This window comes from Choloepus didactylus, chromosome 18 (assembly GCF_015220235.1).
Source record: "Choloepus didactylus isolate mChoDid1 chromosome 18, mChoDid1.pri, whole genome shotgun sequence".
In the NCBI taxonomy this organism is placed as follows: domain Eukaryota; kingdom Metazoa; phylum Chordata; class Mammalia; order Pilosa; family Megalonychidae; genus Choloepus; species Choloepus didactylus.
In genome coordinates, this window is record NC_051324.1 from 71,398,004 (window position 1) to 71,417,957 (window position 19,954).

A 19,954-nucleotide genomic window follows, 5' to 3' on the forward strand; every position below is an offset into this window, starting at 1 on the left:
TTTTGTAGAATGTTCCTTAGTTTGGATTTGTCTGATTATTTCCTCAAGATTGGCTTCAGGTTAACCATTTTTGTTAAAATGTACACCAAGGTCCTGTGATCATCACACCAGACCTTCAGGTTGTCTCACTGTTGATCCTAAGTTGAGTCACTTGGCTAAGGTGATTCCTGTTTGATCATTCTGTTGTAAAGGCACCTTTGTCCCTTTGTAACTGATAATTCCAAGGACAATAATTTGAGACTTTGAGTATCTCTTCCAGCAGCCTTTATGGTTGTTTAAGCACCCATTAATCCTTACCCCATTTAGTTGTTTTACATTGGTTGTTGGAAAGCGTTGATTTTTCTAATTTTGTCATTCCTTCTGTGTTAATAGTTGGTATTTTTCTTTAAAATTTCCTCCCCTGCCCATTCTTCTTGAGTTTTGCTGTGATTTATAAGCTTACATCTTTTTGTTGTTGGTTTTCCCGGTACTCAAATTACTCAGAATAAACCAGTGGAACCCTCCAGGCCGCTTCCTGTGTCTTTGGGACATGTCCCCGTCAGACTCTGAGCACTTCCTTGTTTTCTGGTTAAAAATGTTTCACTTGCCTTGAACTTTCCTTGCATCAGACTTGTAATCAGCCAATTCCCCAAGGACTCCTAATTCCTTTTTGGTAGAGAAAGGTATTTAGACATCAAAATCTGGATGCCAAGTTAGTTCATTGTTGCTGAGACGTCATTGCTGCTAGGCCCTTCCAGTGGATAGAACTAGTACATTTTTTAATGTTTTTAATAAAATTAGAATACTTCAGTTTTTCGAGGGCTGCTGACATGCCTAATAGATACTTCTAGAATGTAGTCCATGCTGAAAAGCCAAGGTACAGGTATCTATAAGCAGTTTCAGAGACTAAAGTTCTATCAGCTGTTCGCAGTCTTCCCTTTCCATAATCCTCTAAGAATCCAGGGTTCTGTTAATAGTCTATAGATTCCTTAACCTTACATATCTCTAAAAGACAGGTTATGGTGAGGGAGCACAGAAACAAAAAGCTGGATCCATTTGTTATTTAGTAAGCATTCATTCCATAATTCAAAAAAAACGTTTACTGAAGAGCAACTTCGTTTCAGGCCCTAAGGTCCTGGAGATACAAAGAGAAATGGGACTTGTGTCTGCTCTGGCTGAGTAACCCATTCGGTGCAGGATGCAGGACTTGGAAGAGACGGCAGAGGGCGAAATGGAGATGCTTACTGACCGCTTTTGCGCACCCAGAGCTTTGGAGAGGGGTATACTGACGCCTGTGTTAGTCGCTCCTTAGCCTGAATGCCTTAAATGCCATCTGGTTGGGGTAAACCAAGGTAAAATTGGGTGTCTGTGCAGACAGGGTCTCCATGGATGGATACTTTTCCAGTGAATAGAGAGTTTTAAGTGTATTTTAAATTCAAGGCAAGGCTGTGTGGGTAATGTCTTATGCTGACAGCTTCTCAAGAATTTAAGGGATTTCATGGGTATTTTGAAAATGGTCTAACTCAGATACTTAAATAGTAGGAGAGAGCTTAGGTTGTTTCTTGGTCAATGCTTGCTCTACCCTTTCTCTCTTCCTCCCTTTGTGTCAGTTAACAATTTTGTCTGTCTGTCTGAAGTTCCTGAATTCTCAATTTCTTGGTACTTCATGGTGCTAGAATGTGCAAGTCAGCTTTTTTCCCCCTTGAATGTAGTCCAGTTTTAAAAGGCACTTTAGATAGTTTTCAGTGTCATTGTAGAACAAATGATAATCGACAGTTTTTTTGTAGAATTGATTGTTCATTTGTTTGGTACTTAATGCTCAAAAATTATCACAACCTCGTATGACTTATCTGTGGTATGATCTGGCAGTTGAATAAATTTCTTAAGTGTTTTTTTATGATGATATGTACTAAGAGGCAAATATATTGTGTAAATTATCAGTTCGCAGTATTATTTGAGGGGTGGGGGAGCGTAGATAAATACGGAAGAATGTATTTTCAACTCCCAGAGTAAAAACATTTAACCAGCAAATGCGATTAGTCACCGCACGTGGGTTTTGCTCCCCTGGAGACTGTCTTACACGTGGCTCCCACATTAATTTTCTGAAAATCTGACTCATCACATGTTGGTGGCCCCTCCTTCCTGCTGAGGTGGTTTTAGCTGCATCAGGGCAGGGCTCCTGCTCCCCCGGCTCTCCATGCCTGTCGGCACTTGGTCGGAGAAGCGGGGACCTGCACTGCCCCTACTCGTCGCTTCCCACCACTTGCCTCCCTGGCCTCTGGGTCCCAGCTCACACCCTAGCCTCCCTGCAGTAGCACTTCTGGAACGCTCTCCCCATCATTGCTGACTGTAAACAAGCCTTCCTGTGTTTTGAGATCCAGTGTAAATGCCGCCTCCCTCATGAGGACTTCCCAAAGCTCTGTCCCTGTGAGCTGGACATGTCCTCTTCCTCCCTTAGTCTTCATGGCACTTGCTTATTCCCGGGATGCTTGTGCATTTCACCACTGCCTTTGCTGAGTCCTTTGCTTCGTCTCCCCTTCTCCCCCCTCCCCCCTCTGTTATCTGGCATGGCACATTATAAAGACATAGATGGCAGGGGCTCAACACAGATGTTTCCAATTGACTTACCCGTGTAATGTTACAGAGAGAAAATGAGATTCATACAAGAAATTGCTTTGAATACAATTGTGCATATACTAGCTGGAGTAGTTACTCCAGTCCTTTATGGGGTCTTCATGGTAGCTTTTGTTAACTAAGTATGACTTATTTTCAGGTGGTCGAGCCTGTTCAAGGTGAACGTCAGGAAACTTCTCCATGAAAGACAGGGTTCTTTAGTGCTCCAAAACTACTTGTACTTTGTTAGAGATAAAATTACAGCAATTTGTGCTATCTTCAGTAATGTCTTTAAACACTGTCCATTTCTTTCTTAAACACGTTAAGGTGGAAGTCATAGTCCCCCTCTCCCCCAGCCCTCTCCCCCAGCACTTTAGAACAACCCTAGAGAAGAGGGACATCTGTGAATCCAACCTCAGTGCCACTTGAGTCCCTTTCCTGGGGTGGGAGCTGAACTGCCAGGACCAGCGAGCATCCCGGGCTTCTTTTTTCACGCCCCTTTCGCGGCCTCCGTGCTCAGTGTCCTGTATCCTTGTGTGAGTTCAGCAATGTCTTAGTCCAGTAATCTTCATAGATTGCTACCAAGAAAACTAAGTCTGGTGCTCAAATATGATTTCTGAAAGTTTGGGCGAATTATATGGCCAAACTTTTTTTTAAAGATAAGTTTTTTGTTTTGAAATAATGATAGATTCACTCGTAGTCATAAGAGAGAGAGCCCATGTGCCCTTTACCTGTTTTCCCCAGTGGTAACATCGTGCAAAACTGTAGTACAGCATGACTGCCAGGATAGTGACAATGATATAGTCATTCTAAAATATCCCTCTTGTTGCCCTTTTATTGCCACACCAACTTCCTTCCTGCCCTTACCCCTGGCAACCAGGAATCTGGTGTCCGTTTCTATAATTCTAGCATTTCAAGAGTGTCATATAAGTGGAATTATGCAGCAGGTCAGCTTTTAGCTTTTGTCACTCAGCGTGCCTCTCCGGAGAGCCATCCAGGCCACCGTGTACATCAGCAGGCCGTTCCTTCCTGTCGCTGAGCAGTTTGCGTGGACCAGTTTGTTCAATCAGCCACTAATGGGAGGATGTCTGGGTCGTTCCTGTTGTGGGGCCCTTATGAGTAAAGCCGCTGTGAGTGTCCATGTATAGATATTTGTGGGAACATAGGCTTCATTTCTTGGGGATAAATGCTCCCGAATGCTGTGGCTGGGTGGCATGGTAGTCACTTGTGTAGACTTTTAAAAAACTGCCAAACTTTTCCAGAGCAGCTGTACCATTTTATATTCCTGCCAGCAGTGTAGGGTGATCCAGTTTCTCTGCATCCTTGACGGCATTTGGTTTGGTGACAATTTATAATTTTAGCCATTCTGATAGGTGTGTAAGTGATACTTCTTTTTGGTTTTAATTTGCATATTCCTGATGGCCAATGGCTAATTTCATTAATGAGAATCTTTGCATGTGCTTGTTTGCCATCTGTATATCCTCTTTGGTGAAGTGTCTGTGTCTTTTGCCCATTTTCTAATTGGGTTTTTAAATTGTTGTATTTTGCAAGTTCTTTCTAGATTATAGATATGAGTTCTTTGTTAGATATGTGGTTTGCAAAATACTTTCTCCCAGTTCATAGCTTTTCTTTTTGAAGACCTCTTAACAGGGTCTTTTTAGCAGAGCAAAAGTGTTTCATTTTGATGAAGCCTGTATTATCTGTTTTCCCTTTTATAGATTGTAGTTTTTGGTGTCAGCTCTCAGAATTCTTTGCCTAATGCTAGATTTCAAAAATTTTTTCCGATGTTTTTTCCTAAAAGTTTTATAGTTTTACATTTTGTACCTGAGCCCATGATTGAGTTAATTTTTGTGTAAGATGTGAAGCTTAGACTGTTAATTTTTTTGTCTATGGATGTCCAGTTATTCCAGCACCATTTGCTGACAAAGCTCTTATTCTCCTTCCATTGAGTTGCTTTTGCACCTTTTTCAAAAATCAGTTGGGCCTGTTTGCATGGGTCTCTTTCTGGCTTCCTGTTCTGTTCCGTGGATCCGTGTGTCTGTGCCTCGGCCAGTGCCGCTCAGTCCTGAGGACTGTAGCTATAGAGTAAGCCCTAATGTCAGGTAATGTGATTCCTCCCAATTTATTTTCCTTTTTCAAAATTGTTTTAGCTATTCTAATTCCTTTGTCTTTGCAGATTCAGTTTTAAAATAATCTTGTCTAAAGTAACAAAAAAGTCTTGCTGAGATTTTGATAGGAATTGCATTAAACCTGTATATCAGTTTGGGAGATACATCAGTTTGGAGAGTTGACCTCTTTACTTTGTTGAGTTTTCCAATTCACAGATGCCATGTGTCTTTTTCTTTTTTAATGAAAGCTTAAGGTGTAAAGACTAAGATAGTTGTGATGCAACTATCAGTGACAGACTATCAGATTGCATCTTTGTTTAGTTCCTCTTTTTTTTCAAATTCGTTAATAACAGGCCTATGAAAGGAGGTTTCCTACTTGTCCTTTGATTCCGATGTTTGTGGACAGCGACACTGTGAATGAATTCAAGAGTGAAGACGGGGCTATTCATGTTATTGAACGACGCTGCAAACTGGACATAGATGCACCCAGACTGCTGAAAAAGGTAACAAAAAGGACATCTTCAAAGGCAACGCCCATAAAAAACAAAATGAATTTATGCCTACAGCTTTTATTGCAAGTGAGTGTTCTTAATAAACCCTTTTTCTTTTTCTTTTTGTACAGATTGCAGGAGTTGATTATGTGTATTTTGTCCAGAAAAACTCACTGAATTCTCGGGAACGTACTCTGCATATAGAGGCCCATAATGAAACGTTTTCTAGTCGGGTCATCATTAACGAGCACTGCTGCTATACTGTGAGTATTCGGCATGCAACAGAAGGCGTGCTGACAGGCTGCTTCCAAGAGTTGTTTGGCCATCATTTTAAACGATGCAGTTCCTTGTCTAAGAAGGCATTTCTTCATCAAATGTTGCTCATTTCAGATTAGTGGGATCACTAAGGTGGCAGGTGTGGTTTACTACAGATTGGATTATTTTGTTGTGGCAGTTAAAGTAGCCTGGTGAAAAGGTGATTAATTTTTTTAATGTTATTTTAATATGCAGCTTCTTTTTTTTTTTGGCCCCAATCTAACACTTCAGAAATAAATAGTGAAAGACACCCAAGAGATTATTTACCCTTAAGATTGGATCCACGAGCAATTATCTGTCTTACCATCCTCACTGTTTACCGCCCTGTTTCAAGATACTTCTCTAACTGGATTATTAGAATAACCCTTAATAGGTCTCTCTGCTTCTCCCCTTATCTCCCTACAATATATTCTCAACCCTGATTCCAAAGTAATTTATTTGAAAACTGTCAGATATGTCACTACTCTGGGCTCAAAACCCTGCAGTGTCTCTGCATTTCACTCTTTTAAAAGCCCAGAGCCCTTCTAAACCTCACAGGCCCCCATGTTCTCTCTCAGCCCCAGCTCCATCGTGTGCAGTGGCACGACCCCCTCTGTCTGATCACACTGAAGCCTTCCCCTGAGGACCTTGGCACCAGGTGTTTGCTCTGCTGTGAACCCCTTCCCAGTCTCTGCCAGACTCACTTGCACGCCTACTTCCATCGTTGCTCAAATCTCCCCTTCTGGTTGAAGCCAGCCCTGACCACCCTGTTTAATTCTGCAACCTGCTGACACCTCCCTCCCCATCCTTCTAACCTTCCTCTACTTTTCCTTTTTCCATAGCACTCATCTTCCAACAACTTAAGTTTCTCACTTATGTTTATGGCTAATTTTCTGTCTCCCTCTGCTAGACTGTGAGCTTCATGAGGCAGGACCCTTCATTTTATTCATGATGGAGATCAGTGTTGTCAAGTACTGCTCAATAAGGATGTTGAATGAATGAACCAAAAATGAAGCTCTCCTTCTGTAGTCATTTTTTAGCATATTTTGGGAAGATTATTTGGGCCTTTTCAATTTTGAAATTCTCTGTATAATTCTTCCACCCACTGTTTTCACGATGATAGATAATATGATTAGCAAATACATGTTTTCTTCTGGTTAGCAGCTGATCTAGTAGCAGACACATGATCATCTCCGTTGTCAGTGTAGTTAATGGGAATACCTTCTCTTTTATCTGCAGGTTCACCCTGAAAATGAAGACTGGACCTGTTTTGAACAGTCTGCAAGTTTAGATATTAAGTCTTTCTTTGGTTTTGAAAGTACAGTGGAAAAGATCGCAATGAAGCAATATACCAGCAACATTAAAAAAGTGAGTCCGTCTTGGGGTTTTATGGAAGAGAGTGACCAGCCGGCTCAGTGAGGTGATCTGAGTTGGCAGCCTTTTTGGAAGGCGGGGAATGGACCAGTCAGGGACTCCGAGACATTTCGTGACTTCCCAGTGCCTTGAACCCCAGGGAATGGAAGAAAGAGTCGAGGTGCAGGTACTGCTAGTTGCCGCTGGAGGCAAGGAAGAGTGTGCAGCTCCCAGCCATGGCATTCTCTGCTTGGAATTGCTGGGAGAGGTCGAAGCTGGGGTGAGGCAGAGGCAGTGGCAGCAGCTTGAAGCTCTGCTTCAGGATCTGCCGCGGGAAGTAGTGTTGTGCTTACGAGGTAATTCCCGCCTGGGATCATGGGTCCCCAGCCCTTGGGTTGCTGGCATCATCTTCCTTGGGCCCTCTCATTTTATGCCTTTGCCCATCACCACTGTGGGATTTGGGTTTGCAATGTATCTGTGTGGGGTTGTGGAGTGCTTTTTGAAGGTTGTTTCTTCTCAGAGTATGGTATTGGAAGGAGTGTGGATTGAGACATTCCACACACACTGAGGACGAATAGGGTGAATCAGTGTTTTCAATCAGTTGTATAAAAAATTCTCTCTCTTTAGATATTGTCCCCTAGGCCTTCGAAGAAGAGGAAGTAAAATAATTAAGAAAAACAAAACCACAAAGGCAGTTGACTTTTTTCTTATTTATTCCATAGCAGTGCAGTTTTGATTTATGTTTTAAAAACTTTTGAAGGGAAAAAAAAAAAAACCTTTGAGGGATCAGTAATTTGTATACTGTATACATGCTAACCTTAACATTGGTTTTGTTTTAAAGGGAAAAGAGATAATTGAGTACTATCTTCGTCAGTTAGAAGAAGAAGGCATAACCTTTGTGCCCCGTTGGACTCCACCTTCCATCACACCCTCTCCAGAGACATCTTCGTCGTGTAAGAAGCAAGGCGCGTTGCCAGCTGCCATCACCCCAGATGCCTCCCTGAAGGAAGGGCTAAGCAGTGAGGCCCTTGGGGGCTCCTGCGCAGTCCCCGAGCTGGTGGTGGGGACCCCTGAGGGTAGGTCTGAAAAAGACTTTATCCTTAGAGTGGGACCAGTCGGTTGCATGGGGTCACTTTTTTTCTGCCTGCCTTTCTTTCTTTCTTTCCTTAGGACCTTTAGGTGTTACAGAAAGAAAGAAATTGGCCTTGTCATTCTCACCCTTGTCCTCAGCTTCTGTAACACATTCATTTTAATTCTTTCTTAGAATTAACAAGCTTAGAATTTCTTTTTTAATTGGCAGGAAAGTGTATATCAAAAGTTATTCTTTGATTGAGACCAGGAAATGTTTTTCATTTATTTTAGTTGAAGTTATCTTGAGTGAATGTTAAGGTAGCAATTAATCCTTTTAACACAAAATATCATCATCATCAGACACTTTTTATGCTTAGTATGTGCCAGGCACTCATTTAATAATGGCCCCTTTGTGGTAAGAAATGCTTATTACCCTCATTTTATACATGAGTTAACCAAGGCCCAGAGAGGTTACTTAACTGGCCTGGGTCACACAGCTGGTAAGTGGCAGAGCTAGGACTGCCCGGCTGGGCTAACTCGCATCCACTGCTGCACTGTCTTTGTGTGTGTTAAACAAACATGCTTTTTTTTCTAAGTATAAGAGTAATGCCCATTGTAAAAAGTTAGGAAAAAAAGAAAATTCTACCACTCAGAAATGTTAAAACCTTGGTATATCTTGTTCCATACATTCTTTCCTGCAGCCTAGCTCTACCATTTGTTAGTGTTTAACAGGTAGCAGGTGGCAACCATTTTAATTGGTTTGTGGCTACCTTTTATTTTTACCTCATGATTTTTTCTTTGTGGTATGTATGCTTTTGCTATCTTTCTTTTCCAGTTTATGGTACATTATCTTGAAAAAGAAGTTTCTTATCATCTTGGAGTAGCTTTATCCAGAATAGCTTTAGATCCACTTGCTTGTTTTATTTCATATAAGGCTTCTTTATGTGGCTGAATTGAAACAGCCATCAGTATCTGTTTATCCATCTCTCTATCATGAATAGTATTGAGGTTCCGCAAACAGAGGTGACCTTCTGGTAATCAGGGAATGATAATTGAGTCAGATAGTTGACCTGTGGTTTGGTCAGTGTCTTGATTTTAAAGACTGTCATTGAATTTCTCCAGGGTGGGTGGTTTCAATCTGATGCCTCTGCAGTTTCGTTCTCCTATGGGGGCCACACACTGACATCTCTGCACAGAAGGACTTGGGAAGCCTTCATGTTCCAGTGCTCTTAGTTGCAAATAACGTCATGTAACTTGTATTCCAGACAAGTTAGATGCAGACTACATCAAGAGGTATCTGGGTGACTTGACTCCACTGCAGGAGAGCTGCCTCATCAGGCTTCGCCAGTGGCTCCAAGAAACCCACAAGGGCAAGGTAAGACACCACCAAGCATGCGGAGGTCTCCTCTGCGGGGAACCTGGCAACCTACCTGTCCCTGTCCTGCGAATATTCCCAAGTGCTGGCACTGGGAATGTTCTTCAAATCTAAAAGTAATTGAGTTCCTGTCTCTGTCCGTGGTCCCCCAGTCCTTTATGGCAGGCTGTGTTGCTCTTGTATGAATAATCAGCTGCAGCTTTTCTAGTTTTACAGGGAATAGTCTAGATTAGCAACAATTAAGTGTCAAGTTACAAAGCAATATTATGTTCTAAGTTTTCGTAACACTTTAATTTTCAGGTTTGAGAGATGTTCACAGATGATTCCTTTAAAGTTTTGAAAATTTTGAGCTTTAATTTTGAGATTTCTGTTGAAATTTTGACCTTACAAGGTATTAGGTTTTTCTAACGAGCCTATGCTAACGGAGACTGATAGCGAGTAGAGGCAGTTGGTGTCTAGTTACTGGTCTTCCTTAGTAAAAGGGAGCCAGGCACTGCCTGAAGTTGGCCTGCTCTTGAATTCTGTCAGACCTGCTTGCTGGACACCAGCTTTGTGAGGCCTGGTGAAAACAACTACAGTAACAATAGCTGCCATCTGTCAGCACTTACTGTACGCCGACAGTGTCGTCATCTCTAAGTGGTGGGTGCCATTTTTTCACTCCCATTTTACATGAGGAAACTGAGGCACAGAGAAGTTAAGCAACTTGCTTGAGGTCTTACAATCAGTGAGTGCTGGGCCCAGAGTTTGAACCCCAGCCAGAACTCACATTCTTAACCACTTCTGTGTGCTTAAACTCTGTGGTCCTTTCTGAACAAAGATGCTGCCACATACTTTGAGTTATTTTTCCAGGAGTGGGGTAGTGAGTAGGCTCATCCTCCCACTCACTTCTTGGTCTCTCGTGAGCTAGCAGCTTGCATTTGCGAGCATGTGGCCATGGAGGATGACACCCAGTCCTCATGGGGCTCAGGTGCAGTTTTGGCCTTGCTGTTTATTGAGAGTAGCTGTCCTAGTGATCACCAATAATGGAGTCTGGAGAAAGTTCCTGAAATTAGTACCGCCACCACCATCACCATTGCCACCAGCACCACCACCACCGCCACCATCAACACTGCCACCAACACTATCACCACCACCAGTGCCGCTGCCACCATCGCCGCCACCATCACCACCACCACCACCAACATCTGTACTGGCACCACCACCATCACCTGCACCACAGCCACCACCACCACCACCATCACCCCTGCCACTGCCACCACCACCATCTCCATTACCACCACCATCACCAGCACCACCACCACCAAAGCCAACATGTTTTTGTATTCTAGCTTTTCAATTAAGTGTAATATATATGTAAATGCACATGCACATGAATGCAGAGAAGTGAACAGATCATAGTAATTCAGGGAGCAGGTAAGTGAATTGAAGCCTTTGATGTTTTAGGAAGTCTTTATGCCTTCCTTCTACTCTGCTGAAAACAAAATGGAATACTATAAAGATTTTCATACTAATGCTGATTTCTAAAGCATTAAGGAAGATTTTTCTGATAACAGGTAATTTTAGATGGTGTAATAACGCAGCTTAGGAAGTGGGAGTCTTATTCCCCTAGCAACTTTTAACATTGCTTAGAAACATCTTTTTCTCTTAATAGATTCCAAAGGATGAGCACATTCTTCGGTTTTTGCGTGCTCGGGACTTTAATATGGACAAAGCCAGAGAAATAATGTGTCAGTCTCTGACGTGGCGAAAGCAGCACCAGGTGGACTACATCCTCGATACCTGGCACCCTCCCCAGGTCCTTCAGGATTACTATGCAGGAGGCTGGCACCATCACGACAAAGGTGATTGGTAACTGAAAAGTGCCTCCATTTCTATCACTGTCTGTCTTGATTTGTTATTAAAGACATGCTCAGAGACTTCTAGAGACTTCCTTCAGCACAAGTAAGTGGGGCACTGATGAGTACATTGTCCCTCCTCACACAGGATTGGAAACTTCCCAACTAGAAACCAAGCGATGTTGCGTTCTCCTCCTCTCTCCCTCTAAGCCGTCCTGGCCAGTGCCACACTCCTAGCCCATCCTGGGCGCCCTGTCCAGGAGCCATGCAAGGGCCTGGCCTGTGTCAGCATCTTCCTCAGGGACTCACATTGCTGCTCTGAAGAGTTTAGACCCATTAACAAAACTGCTCTGGAATGTTTGAAGGCGGACTTTTTCCAGTAGTACAGTAGTGCTGGCGAAGGAATTTTCAGTGACCTCAACCCCTACCACATCTGTAAAAATGTTTAGCTGGGTTTTCTATATCAAGACAGTAAAGAACTTCAGTTCTACTTTGCAAAACATAAATCAAGGACAGCAGTATACCTAAAGTGTAGAGTGGCTTAAATGAGAGTTTTAAAACGCAGTTCACTAGGGTTGCTTTTCATATCACGTCTTGCGGGAAACCCTGCATTGTCAAAGGTATGCTCTTTCCTGATTGAAGGTTTGGTAGTGGGACAGAACGGAATTGTGACATTGGAGAGAAGCCAGAGGGTAGTACAGTAGAAGTGGCCCCTCTTCCACGTCTGAACAGGTCCTTTCAAAACTGAAGTGTTCCCATTTGTCTATTTTTCTGACTTGATCTTTTTTATTTTTCCCAATTAATTGTATATTTATTAATTTTTATTGGAAACATATAATACTTATATCTATTCCAATTTGCAACCCTTACAAGAGTAAAAAGTTTGGTATTGAGATATCAACAAATGTATCTTGTTAACGGTTAAGAAAACCTTTTTATGTAAATCTGCCTTTCAACAAGATTTCGGGGCACAAGAAACTTTTTGCTTTAGATAGGACATACCTAGAACCAGATCCTCCAAGGAGATGAAGTTTGCCAGGTGATGAACACAAGGTAAAGGTAGGGTCCCTAGGTCAAGATGATACCACTGACCCCCGTTAGCAGTAGAAGGCAAGTCTCGGCTGCTTTTCAGGAGCACGGCCCATCCATTTGATCTCTACTCCTCTCCTTTGGCACTGAGCGGTAGGAGTCTAGGGACATCTTCTAGCCACTGGGACCTTTCTCCCCTCTGTCATGGCCCATGTGGTGTGGAGTTTATGCCACGAATTAGGTTTAGGTTCCTTTCAAGCTTAGACCCCCAGGCTACAGAGAAGTGGAGGCAAAATTTACTGGCTGGTATGAATTTAAAGAGTTCCAGAAAGTCCTCATTTATCCTTGGTACTTAGGGCAGGGATTGAGGGAAGCAGGCTTTTTAAAAATCTTCACAGTAGTTCTTTGGTAATCTAAGAAATGAAATTTTAAAAGTACTGTGTATTCCTGGAAAGGGCATTATTGGATTTTCTGACATTTGTTCAGCCCCCTTGTTGTGGCGTGAGGAGGCTGCGCCCCTGAGGCTGGGCTGCAGCCCGAGTTCCCCTCTGCGCCCCCAGCCCAGACAGAACTCTCGACAGGACCCTGCTGAGCTGCTTGACAGTTGGATTTTATTTTTTTTATTTTTTTCTTGTACAGTTTAGGGGGGAAATGTTTGGAGCTCCCATGGAAACCAGCTGCTTCTAAGAGAAGGAGAAGCTCAGCTAGAATATATGAGTGCACATTTCCTTTTTAAGGTTCTTAGCACTGTGTCCTCGGCTTTGTGTCAGGAATGAAGCTGATAATAGCATTTCCTTCCTCTCTCCTGCAGACGGGCGGCCCCTCTACGTGCTCAGGCTGGGGCAGATGGACACCAAGGGCTTAGTGAGAGCCCTGGGCGAGGAGGCTCTGCTGAGATACGTAAGTGCTCAGCCGGCAGGACATGGGCACCGTTCTGCCTTCAGACCGGGGCATTACAATGGTTTTTTTCTAGCAGCTCATAGTCACAGTTTGAACTTTTGACATATTCTGGTTGTTATTGAATACTTAAAAGTCGTTTAAAAAATAAACTAAAATTAATGTAGTTTTTTATTTTGTAGAAAATTTGGTAAATATAGATCATCATGAAGAGGAAAATATAAATTATCTGGGTCTATAAACATAATTCCTTACGTCAGTAGGATAAAAGAAAAAAGCCATATGTTTTCTTTACAAGCGGCTGAAGAGGAATCTGATAAAATTCAACAGGTCGCTGTTCCTAATAAAAACTTATGCAAAAAGAATAAATGAGAAACCTCTAAACGTGTTGAAGATGATTGTTTTAAAACCAACAATGCTAAAAAAACATTGCGAAATTGTGAAGTACTAAAGCTAGTTCCATTAAAATGGAAATGAATCAGGAAGGTTTTCTCTCATCCTTTCATTCAACACTGTGGTAGAGCTTCTCACTGATGCAGTAAAACAAATTGAAAAGCATGCTTAAATACTGGAAACAAGACAAAACTGCCTTTATTTGTGGATATGATTATATATCAAAGACATCCAATGGGCCAATAAAAACTGATAATGCTAAGAAGAAAGTTTAGTCAGTGTTAAATTAGTGGATTTTCTTTACTTAGCAATACGTAATTGGAAATTTTAAAAAATCATATTAATCTCTGAAATATAAATTATCCAGCAATTAATATGGATTAGAGATAAAAGAGTTACATGAAGAAAACTATAAAATGTCATTGAATGCCATAAACCAAAAAACTGGTTAAATTAAGGAGAAACATACAATGTTCCCGGTGGGTAGACTTTAATATTGTAAAAATTTCTTTCTTTCTTACGATAGTATATAATAGTATATAATGCTATTTCAGTTAGATTATCAATGATTTTTTTAGGGAAAAAAACAGAGTTTGAAAGTCCTAGGAAAGACTTGCCCAACTTTGTTTTTAAAGAAAAATAATTTGAAGGAAACTTACCTTATCTGATAATAAAACTGTAAAAGCAGCTGGGAACAAAACTGATGTCGGCATAGAATAGATAAATAAATCATTGGAACAGTAAGAGTACAGATAATAGGTCTAGTATCTATTAAAATTAGCTAAACGTAGCATTGAAATACAGTGGGAAAGATGATGTTTTATTTAATTTAATAATTGATGCTGCTGTAGTCAGGTTTCCAGATGAAAAAAAATTGAACCTCTCCCTATGTATGATGGTAAATTCCAAGAAGATGAAAGATTTAAATAGTTAGGTCCTTCAGCAAGGTGGGAAACCAAGAAACTCGTAACAAAAAGAATAGACTTGACTGCATGGTGTGTAAAAATTTCTCCATGATAAGTGATACCTGTACCCTCAGTCAGAAGGCAGAAAATAGCCTGGAAGAGAGTATTTTTAACATATTTTACTGGACAAATGGTAAATATTCTATTATACAAAGAATTCCAGCAAGTTTAAGAAAAGACATCCTTGTCAAAAAATTGGCAAAGGCTATGAAGAGGCAATTTATAGAAGAGGAAATGTAAATGGGCAATAAACATGAAAAGATGTTCCATCGCATCGGCAGTTAGGGAACCACACTTCAGAAGAAGATTGAGTACCATTTTTTCTCCATCAGAGTTAATAAAAATTTAAAATGTCGCTAGTGTTCAGGGATGGTGAGGGCATGAAGAAGTGGGGACTAACACCTGGCCATTGTGATTTGCTACCACCTTTTTGAGAAGCAAACTGGCAAACATATATTAAAATTTAAAACTACTTTTTTACCCAGGAATCTCTACTGGGCTTCTATCTTACAGAAGTAGAAACACCAGGATAAAAGGGTCTTTACTGCAACACTGTTTTAATGTTAATGTTAGGAAAGGGAATGATCTGACTGTCCTGTTAATAGAAGAATGGTTGAAGAAGTATTTCCATTCCATGGAAAAATTATGCAGCTGAGAAGAAGATGACATTGGGAATGTGTGTTTTGACATGAAGGGCTATTCAGGGTGAATGACTAAGAGAAAAATGTGTGTTGCTATGTAATGTGGACAGTGTGATTCTGTTTTTAAAAAACATAGTAAAATTGCAGATCATATCTTTTTTGAAGCGATATTCACATATACATGTGTGTCTTTTTATGAACACAGACATAGCCCAAACTGTTAAGATCGATTACTCAGGAGGGAGTGGAGAGAAGATTGTGATCTTTGGCTTCATCTTTATATAGGTAGATTGACCTGCTATAATAAGCACATATTGCTTTTGTAGTTGGAGAGGAAAATCTCAATATATTTGAAAATTTTCAAAAGAAGACAAAAGTCAAAAATGTTTTTCACCAGGGAAGCACCAGTAAACCAATCAGTGTATCCACTCAAGATGGCTTCCTGCGGGGCGGGTTCTGCCTCGACTCCCACTGTGAATTGGTTGCACGTCTCACTGCCAACTGTCTGTCAGAGACGTCTCTCAAGCAGGCCTGTTAATGCTACTCTTGCCACAGGCACTTCCTGATGAAGCTCTTAGCATCATCATCAGTACTGTTTTAAATGCCTCCTGGCATGTCTCCCTGACTCCTGCCTTACCTGTGTCCAGTGCAGCCTCTCCAGTGTGGCTCTTCTGTTTTCCTCACCCCAGAGAAGAATATCGTCCTTAAAAACAAACAAATGTAAACAAAAAGTACATCTGTAATCCCCTTATTCTAAACTATCCACTGTTAACATTTTGTTGTCTATTCTGTTGGCCCCCCACTACATGTGTGTATATGCTTGTACATGCATACATACATATCCACGTGTATACACATATATACATGAGGATGTAAAGATATGGACGGACTTCTTCTGTAGGGGAAGGATTTGTTAATCCAGATCAAAGGGTTCTCTAAGACTGCCCTGTCTCTTGGCTGGTACATTTAGTATCAGAATATCCCCCTACTTAACAGACACTTATCGCCTACTATTCCAAATGTGTTTGTTCTGAAGACAGATTGACAGAGCATATCCCCCCCTGGTTCCTCTAGCAACTTCTCTATTATTTTCCTTGGGATGGTTCTGGCCTTTGCCACAGATGATGAAGTTTGCTCTCTTTTGAGAGTAAAAGATTCTTCTTGGTCAGTTATATGTTTTGCAAGTATGAATGTGGCAGAAAATCTGAATGTCGGTCTGTTTTGGTTTGCATGCCCAGTTGTAATATGCTGTGTTAGCTTCAACATCTGTCATGGCTTGATGCAGACATTTCACTAATTTAGACAAATCATGGTAAATTGTTATGGTCCTTTTATGCACAGGTTCTCTCCATTAATGAAGAAGGCTTAAGACGATGTGAAGAAAATACAAAGGTCTTTGGTCGCCCTATCAGGTAGATGTGGAATTTTGCTTTTGCTTCCGGCTTATTAGATATTTGAGTTAAATGTTCATTTTCAGAACCAAAATCTGATAGTCTGCTATTTTCCATAGTGTTCTGAATGGTAGAAAATAGACAAAAATGAAACAGGATGAGTTGTGAGGGAAAATTGCTGGGTTTTAGTGTTTGTTTCTGCATCAGGGATCGCTGGCATGTCAGTCTGAATGGGTGGGCTTACCTCGTTAGTCTGCAGGATCCCTGTGAACCCAAGGTTGGAGGTTTGAGTCACAGCTAGTAAATTTTTGTTAGGAAAAAAGAAAAAAGACTCTGTTCCTAAACCATTCTCGTAATTATGGTGGAATCCCTTAAGCATGTGCAGTAACTCACAGAGATTGGCATTTGAGATGATTCACCAGAATGCAACTCTGTGAGTGCAGGGATTTGGAGGGGTTTTTGTTCACTGCTGTCCCCTCAGCCCCTAAGACAGTGCTTGATTCAGCTGTTTGTTGAAGAACGGCTTATTGTGGCTCAGTCTCACAGCTGCGGGCCCTGCTGATGTGGGTCAGTACAGGTGACTGAGAAGGCAAAGGGCAGTACGCTGTCGCCTCACTTGCTGGACCACTGAGCATGTCCGAAGTTCTATTCCTTGTCCATCAGCCCTTGGCTGCGTTGGCGTCCCGGCGATTGGTCCTGCCACGTTGACCCTGCGTGCTCTATGTGAGTGGGTAACGTGAGAAATAAAAAATATGGTTCAGAAAACTGGAGTTTTCAAAAACTGGTACATTTTTGGAACTGGATGTAAATGACTATTTTTATAATATCAAAAAGAAAAACATATAGATATAGGACACAGTCTGCTAACCATGCTGTCTGTTGAGTAAAACCCATGTCCATCACCTCTGCAGCTCATGGACCTGCCTGGTGGATCTGGAAGGACTGAACATGCGACACCTGTGGAGACCCGGGGTCAAGGCGCTGCTTCGGATCATCGAGGTGGTGGAGGCCAACTACCCTGAGACCCTGGGCCGCCTGCTCATCCTCAGGGCCCCCAGGGTGTTTCCTGTCCTCTGGACGCTGGTAAGTTCAGCTGCGGTACTGCGGTGCGGTCAGCCATTCGCAAAGTTTATATGCGCACGCTCATACACGTGTGTCTGTGACCCTGGTCTTCACCAGGAGGAAAAACCAGAAGAAACGTGGAAAGATACACAGTGTCTCAGACTGTGTAAGGGAGGGAAAAAAGCAAAGTTTTCCCAAGTGTCCTGATGCCATGCAAATGGACTTGATAGAAAAAGCAGATCACACTTGCATTGCCTCTCCTCCGCCCCACCCACCCACTCCGGTATCCTACTATAACTTTAATCTTTGACGATCAGACAGCAAAGCAAATCTGATGAATGATCTTTTGCTGTCACTTACAGGTTAGTCCGTTCATTGATGACAACACCAGAAGGAAATTCCTTATTTATGCAGGAAATGACTACCAGGGTCCTGGAGGCCTGCTGGATTACATCGATAAAGAGATCATTCCAGATTTCCTGAGTGGCGAGTGCATGGTGTGTATTGCGGCGAATCGCTGCACAGTCGGCCACTTGAAAGGAGGGGGGCATGTGGGTGCTGGTAAATCAGGATAACAGTTTATAAAGTGGAAAAATTAAGGGACCTGGTTCTCTTTTATGTAAATTTGGCATTTATTTTTTTAAATGCATGCTGGACAGTCAGGGAAACGCCTCTGTGCTGTTAGGAGGGATCTGAGAGATGAGGGCCTGGAGGACCTCTCTGTCCCAGTCCCAACTCCCGGTCCGATGGGAGGAAACCGAAGCCTGTCGGGTCTGATTTGGTCTGTGGCCTACAGTAGCCGCCAAAGCCAGCCAAAATGGGAATTTTCCATGGTATCGTATCTGGTTCTAATTAGAGAAAGGCTCTCTCGTCATCGTTAATAGTGAAGAAGGTTATCCTTTTGGGGTGTGTACACACTGGATTTAGCCCATATATTTAGCTAATGAATTGGGCTTTCAGGGGACTCTCCCCAAATGGCTAGAGGAATTTAAAAAGTACTTGAGTTCAGCCCTCAGCTCATTAGTCCTGCTTTAAGAAAATTACAGGTGTAATAGCAGTGTGTTGGAAAGAAGCAAGTAGATTGTAGGACGATTAGCTTATCAAGTGCCCATGAGGTTAGATTTGTACAAACCCATAAACTGCTTTCATTGTATACGAAAGAGACTCTGGGTCGTTGCTCCTAAGTGTGTCTGGAAGGATTGAGCTGGAGCAGGAGCCTTGGCTCCCGGTAAGTCATGCCTATGCTTGTCACACACGACCGCTGTGATGGGGGATTCACAGTGTTAAGAGCTCCCGGTTAATGGAGCGCTCCACCCTGAGCCTCAGAAGACCTCTTCACAGCTCGCCTGCCCTGTGCTCTTCAGGCTGGTGTTGAAGAGGGGATGCGGCCTGAAGATTTTAAACCCCTGCCAGTGGAGCACTTCTCTAACATTGTGTCATTGCTGTGGCATTTTTCCATTCACACACGTGTGCATTGAAGACTGAAGTGTTTACTCCGAGTGGTTGCCTTCCCAGGCAGATAATGGAGGGAGCACTTGGACTTTACGAACTGGAATGTGAGGTCATCGAGGTCAACCGGGACGTTTCAGTTATGTGGAAATTCTAATTCAGCTTGGCCTGTCTCAGGCAATTTCAAAAGACGTTCTTCTTTGTTACATTTTGGATGGTGTTCTCTGCTACCATTTGGCTTGAGTTAGACACAAAGCTTTCTTTGTTGATTATATATCTCAACTGTAATTGCCCATAAGAAAAATAATGCCTATAGCTGTTGAGAATAAAACTTTTTCTTGACATAATTTTTTTTCCCTTTGCAGGGCAGTATAAATACTTCTAATTCTTACATAAATCGGCTTTAGTAATTGAGTCCAGTATCTCACAAATAGTGTGAATTCTGTGGTAAATCAGCTTCAGGTTGTTCTCATTTATTCAAAGCAAAACACGTGTTAAAGTGGTTTTTTAAAGAATGTTTTGCTAAGAAGTACAGAATGTTTTGTGACATTGCCAATGTTTTCCATTTTCTAACCAGCTTCAAGGAGTTGAGTAGATTGGGATGTGGTGCTTGCCAGTAGGTTTGCTGTCCCGGGACTAGTTTGTGTTGGCACAGCTCTCACTCATGTGCTTACGTTTGCAGTGCGAAGTGCCTGAGGGTGGACTGGTTCCCAAGTCCCTGTACAGGACCGCGGAGGAGCTGGAGAGCGAGGACCTGAAGCTCTGGACAGAGACCATCTACCAGTCCGCAAGCGTGTTCAAAGGCGCGCCGCATGAGGTACACCTCCCGCCCGGGCCACCAGGGTTCCTCCCCGGAGGGTTTGGTTCAGAAGAATCAACTCATTCTTCTGGACTTTTTTAGACTTTTTTTTTCTTCTTCTTTTCTGAAGCTTGATAATTTAGGTAGATGGCAACGGTGAAGCGCAGTTCTCGCAGAGAGAGCAGGGAGAGCACAGACGTGCCTGGTCG

At 42.2% G+C, this 19,954-nt stretch overlaps 1 protein-coding gene across 6 annotated transcripts in view; it reads left to right on the forward strand.

Moving 5' to 3' along the window:
• Positions 1-19,954, forward strand: part of SEC14L1 (SEC14 like lipid binding 1) — a 74,594-nt gene that overhangs the window by 23,499 nt on the left and 31,141 nt on the right. For 5 of the 6 annotated variants that reach the window (XM_037808163.1, XM_037808165.1, XM_037808167.1 and 2 more), the window contains 11 exons: positions 5,054-5,203; positions 5,323-5,454; positions 6,725-6,853; positions 7,680-7,914; positions 9,175-9,284; positions 10,936-11,125; positions 12,960-13,048; positions 16,386-16,456; positions 17,347-17,518; positions 17,860-17,994; positions 19,629-19,763. In XM_037808163.1, the coding sequence (XP_037664091.1) occupies positions 5,054-5,203; positions 5,323-5,454; positions 6,725-6,853; positions 7,680-7,914; positions 9,175-9,284; positions 10,936-11,125; positions 12,960-13,048; positions 16,386-16,456; positions 17,347-17,518; positions 17,860-17,994; positions 19,629-19,763 (1,548 nt within the window). Of the gene's footprint in view, positions 1-133; positions 1,332-5,053; positions 5,204-5,322; positions 5,455-6,724; positions 6,854-7,679; positions 7,915-9,174; positions 9,285-10,935; positions 11,126-12,959; positions 13,049-16,385; positions 16,457-17,346; positions 17,519-17,859; positions 17,995-19,628; positions 19,764-19,954 lie in introns of those variants that run through there. The other variant, XM_037808168.1, reaches the window with a different exon arrangement.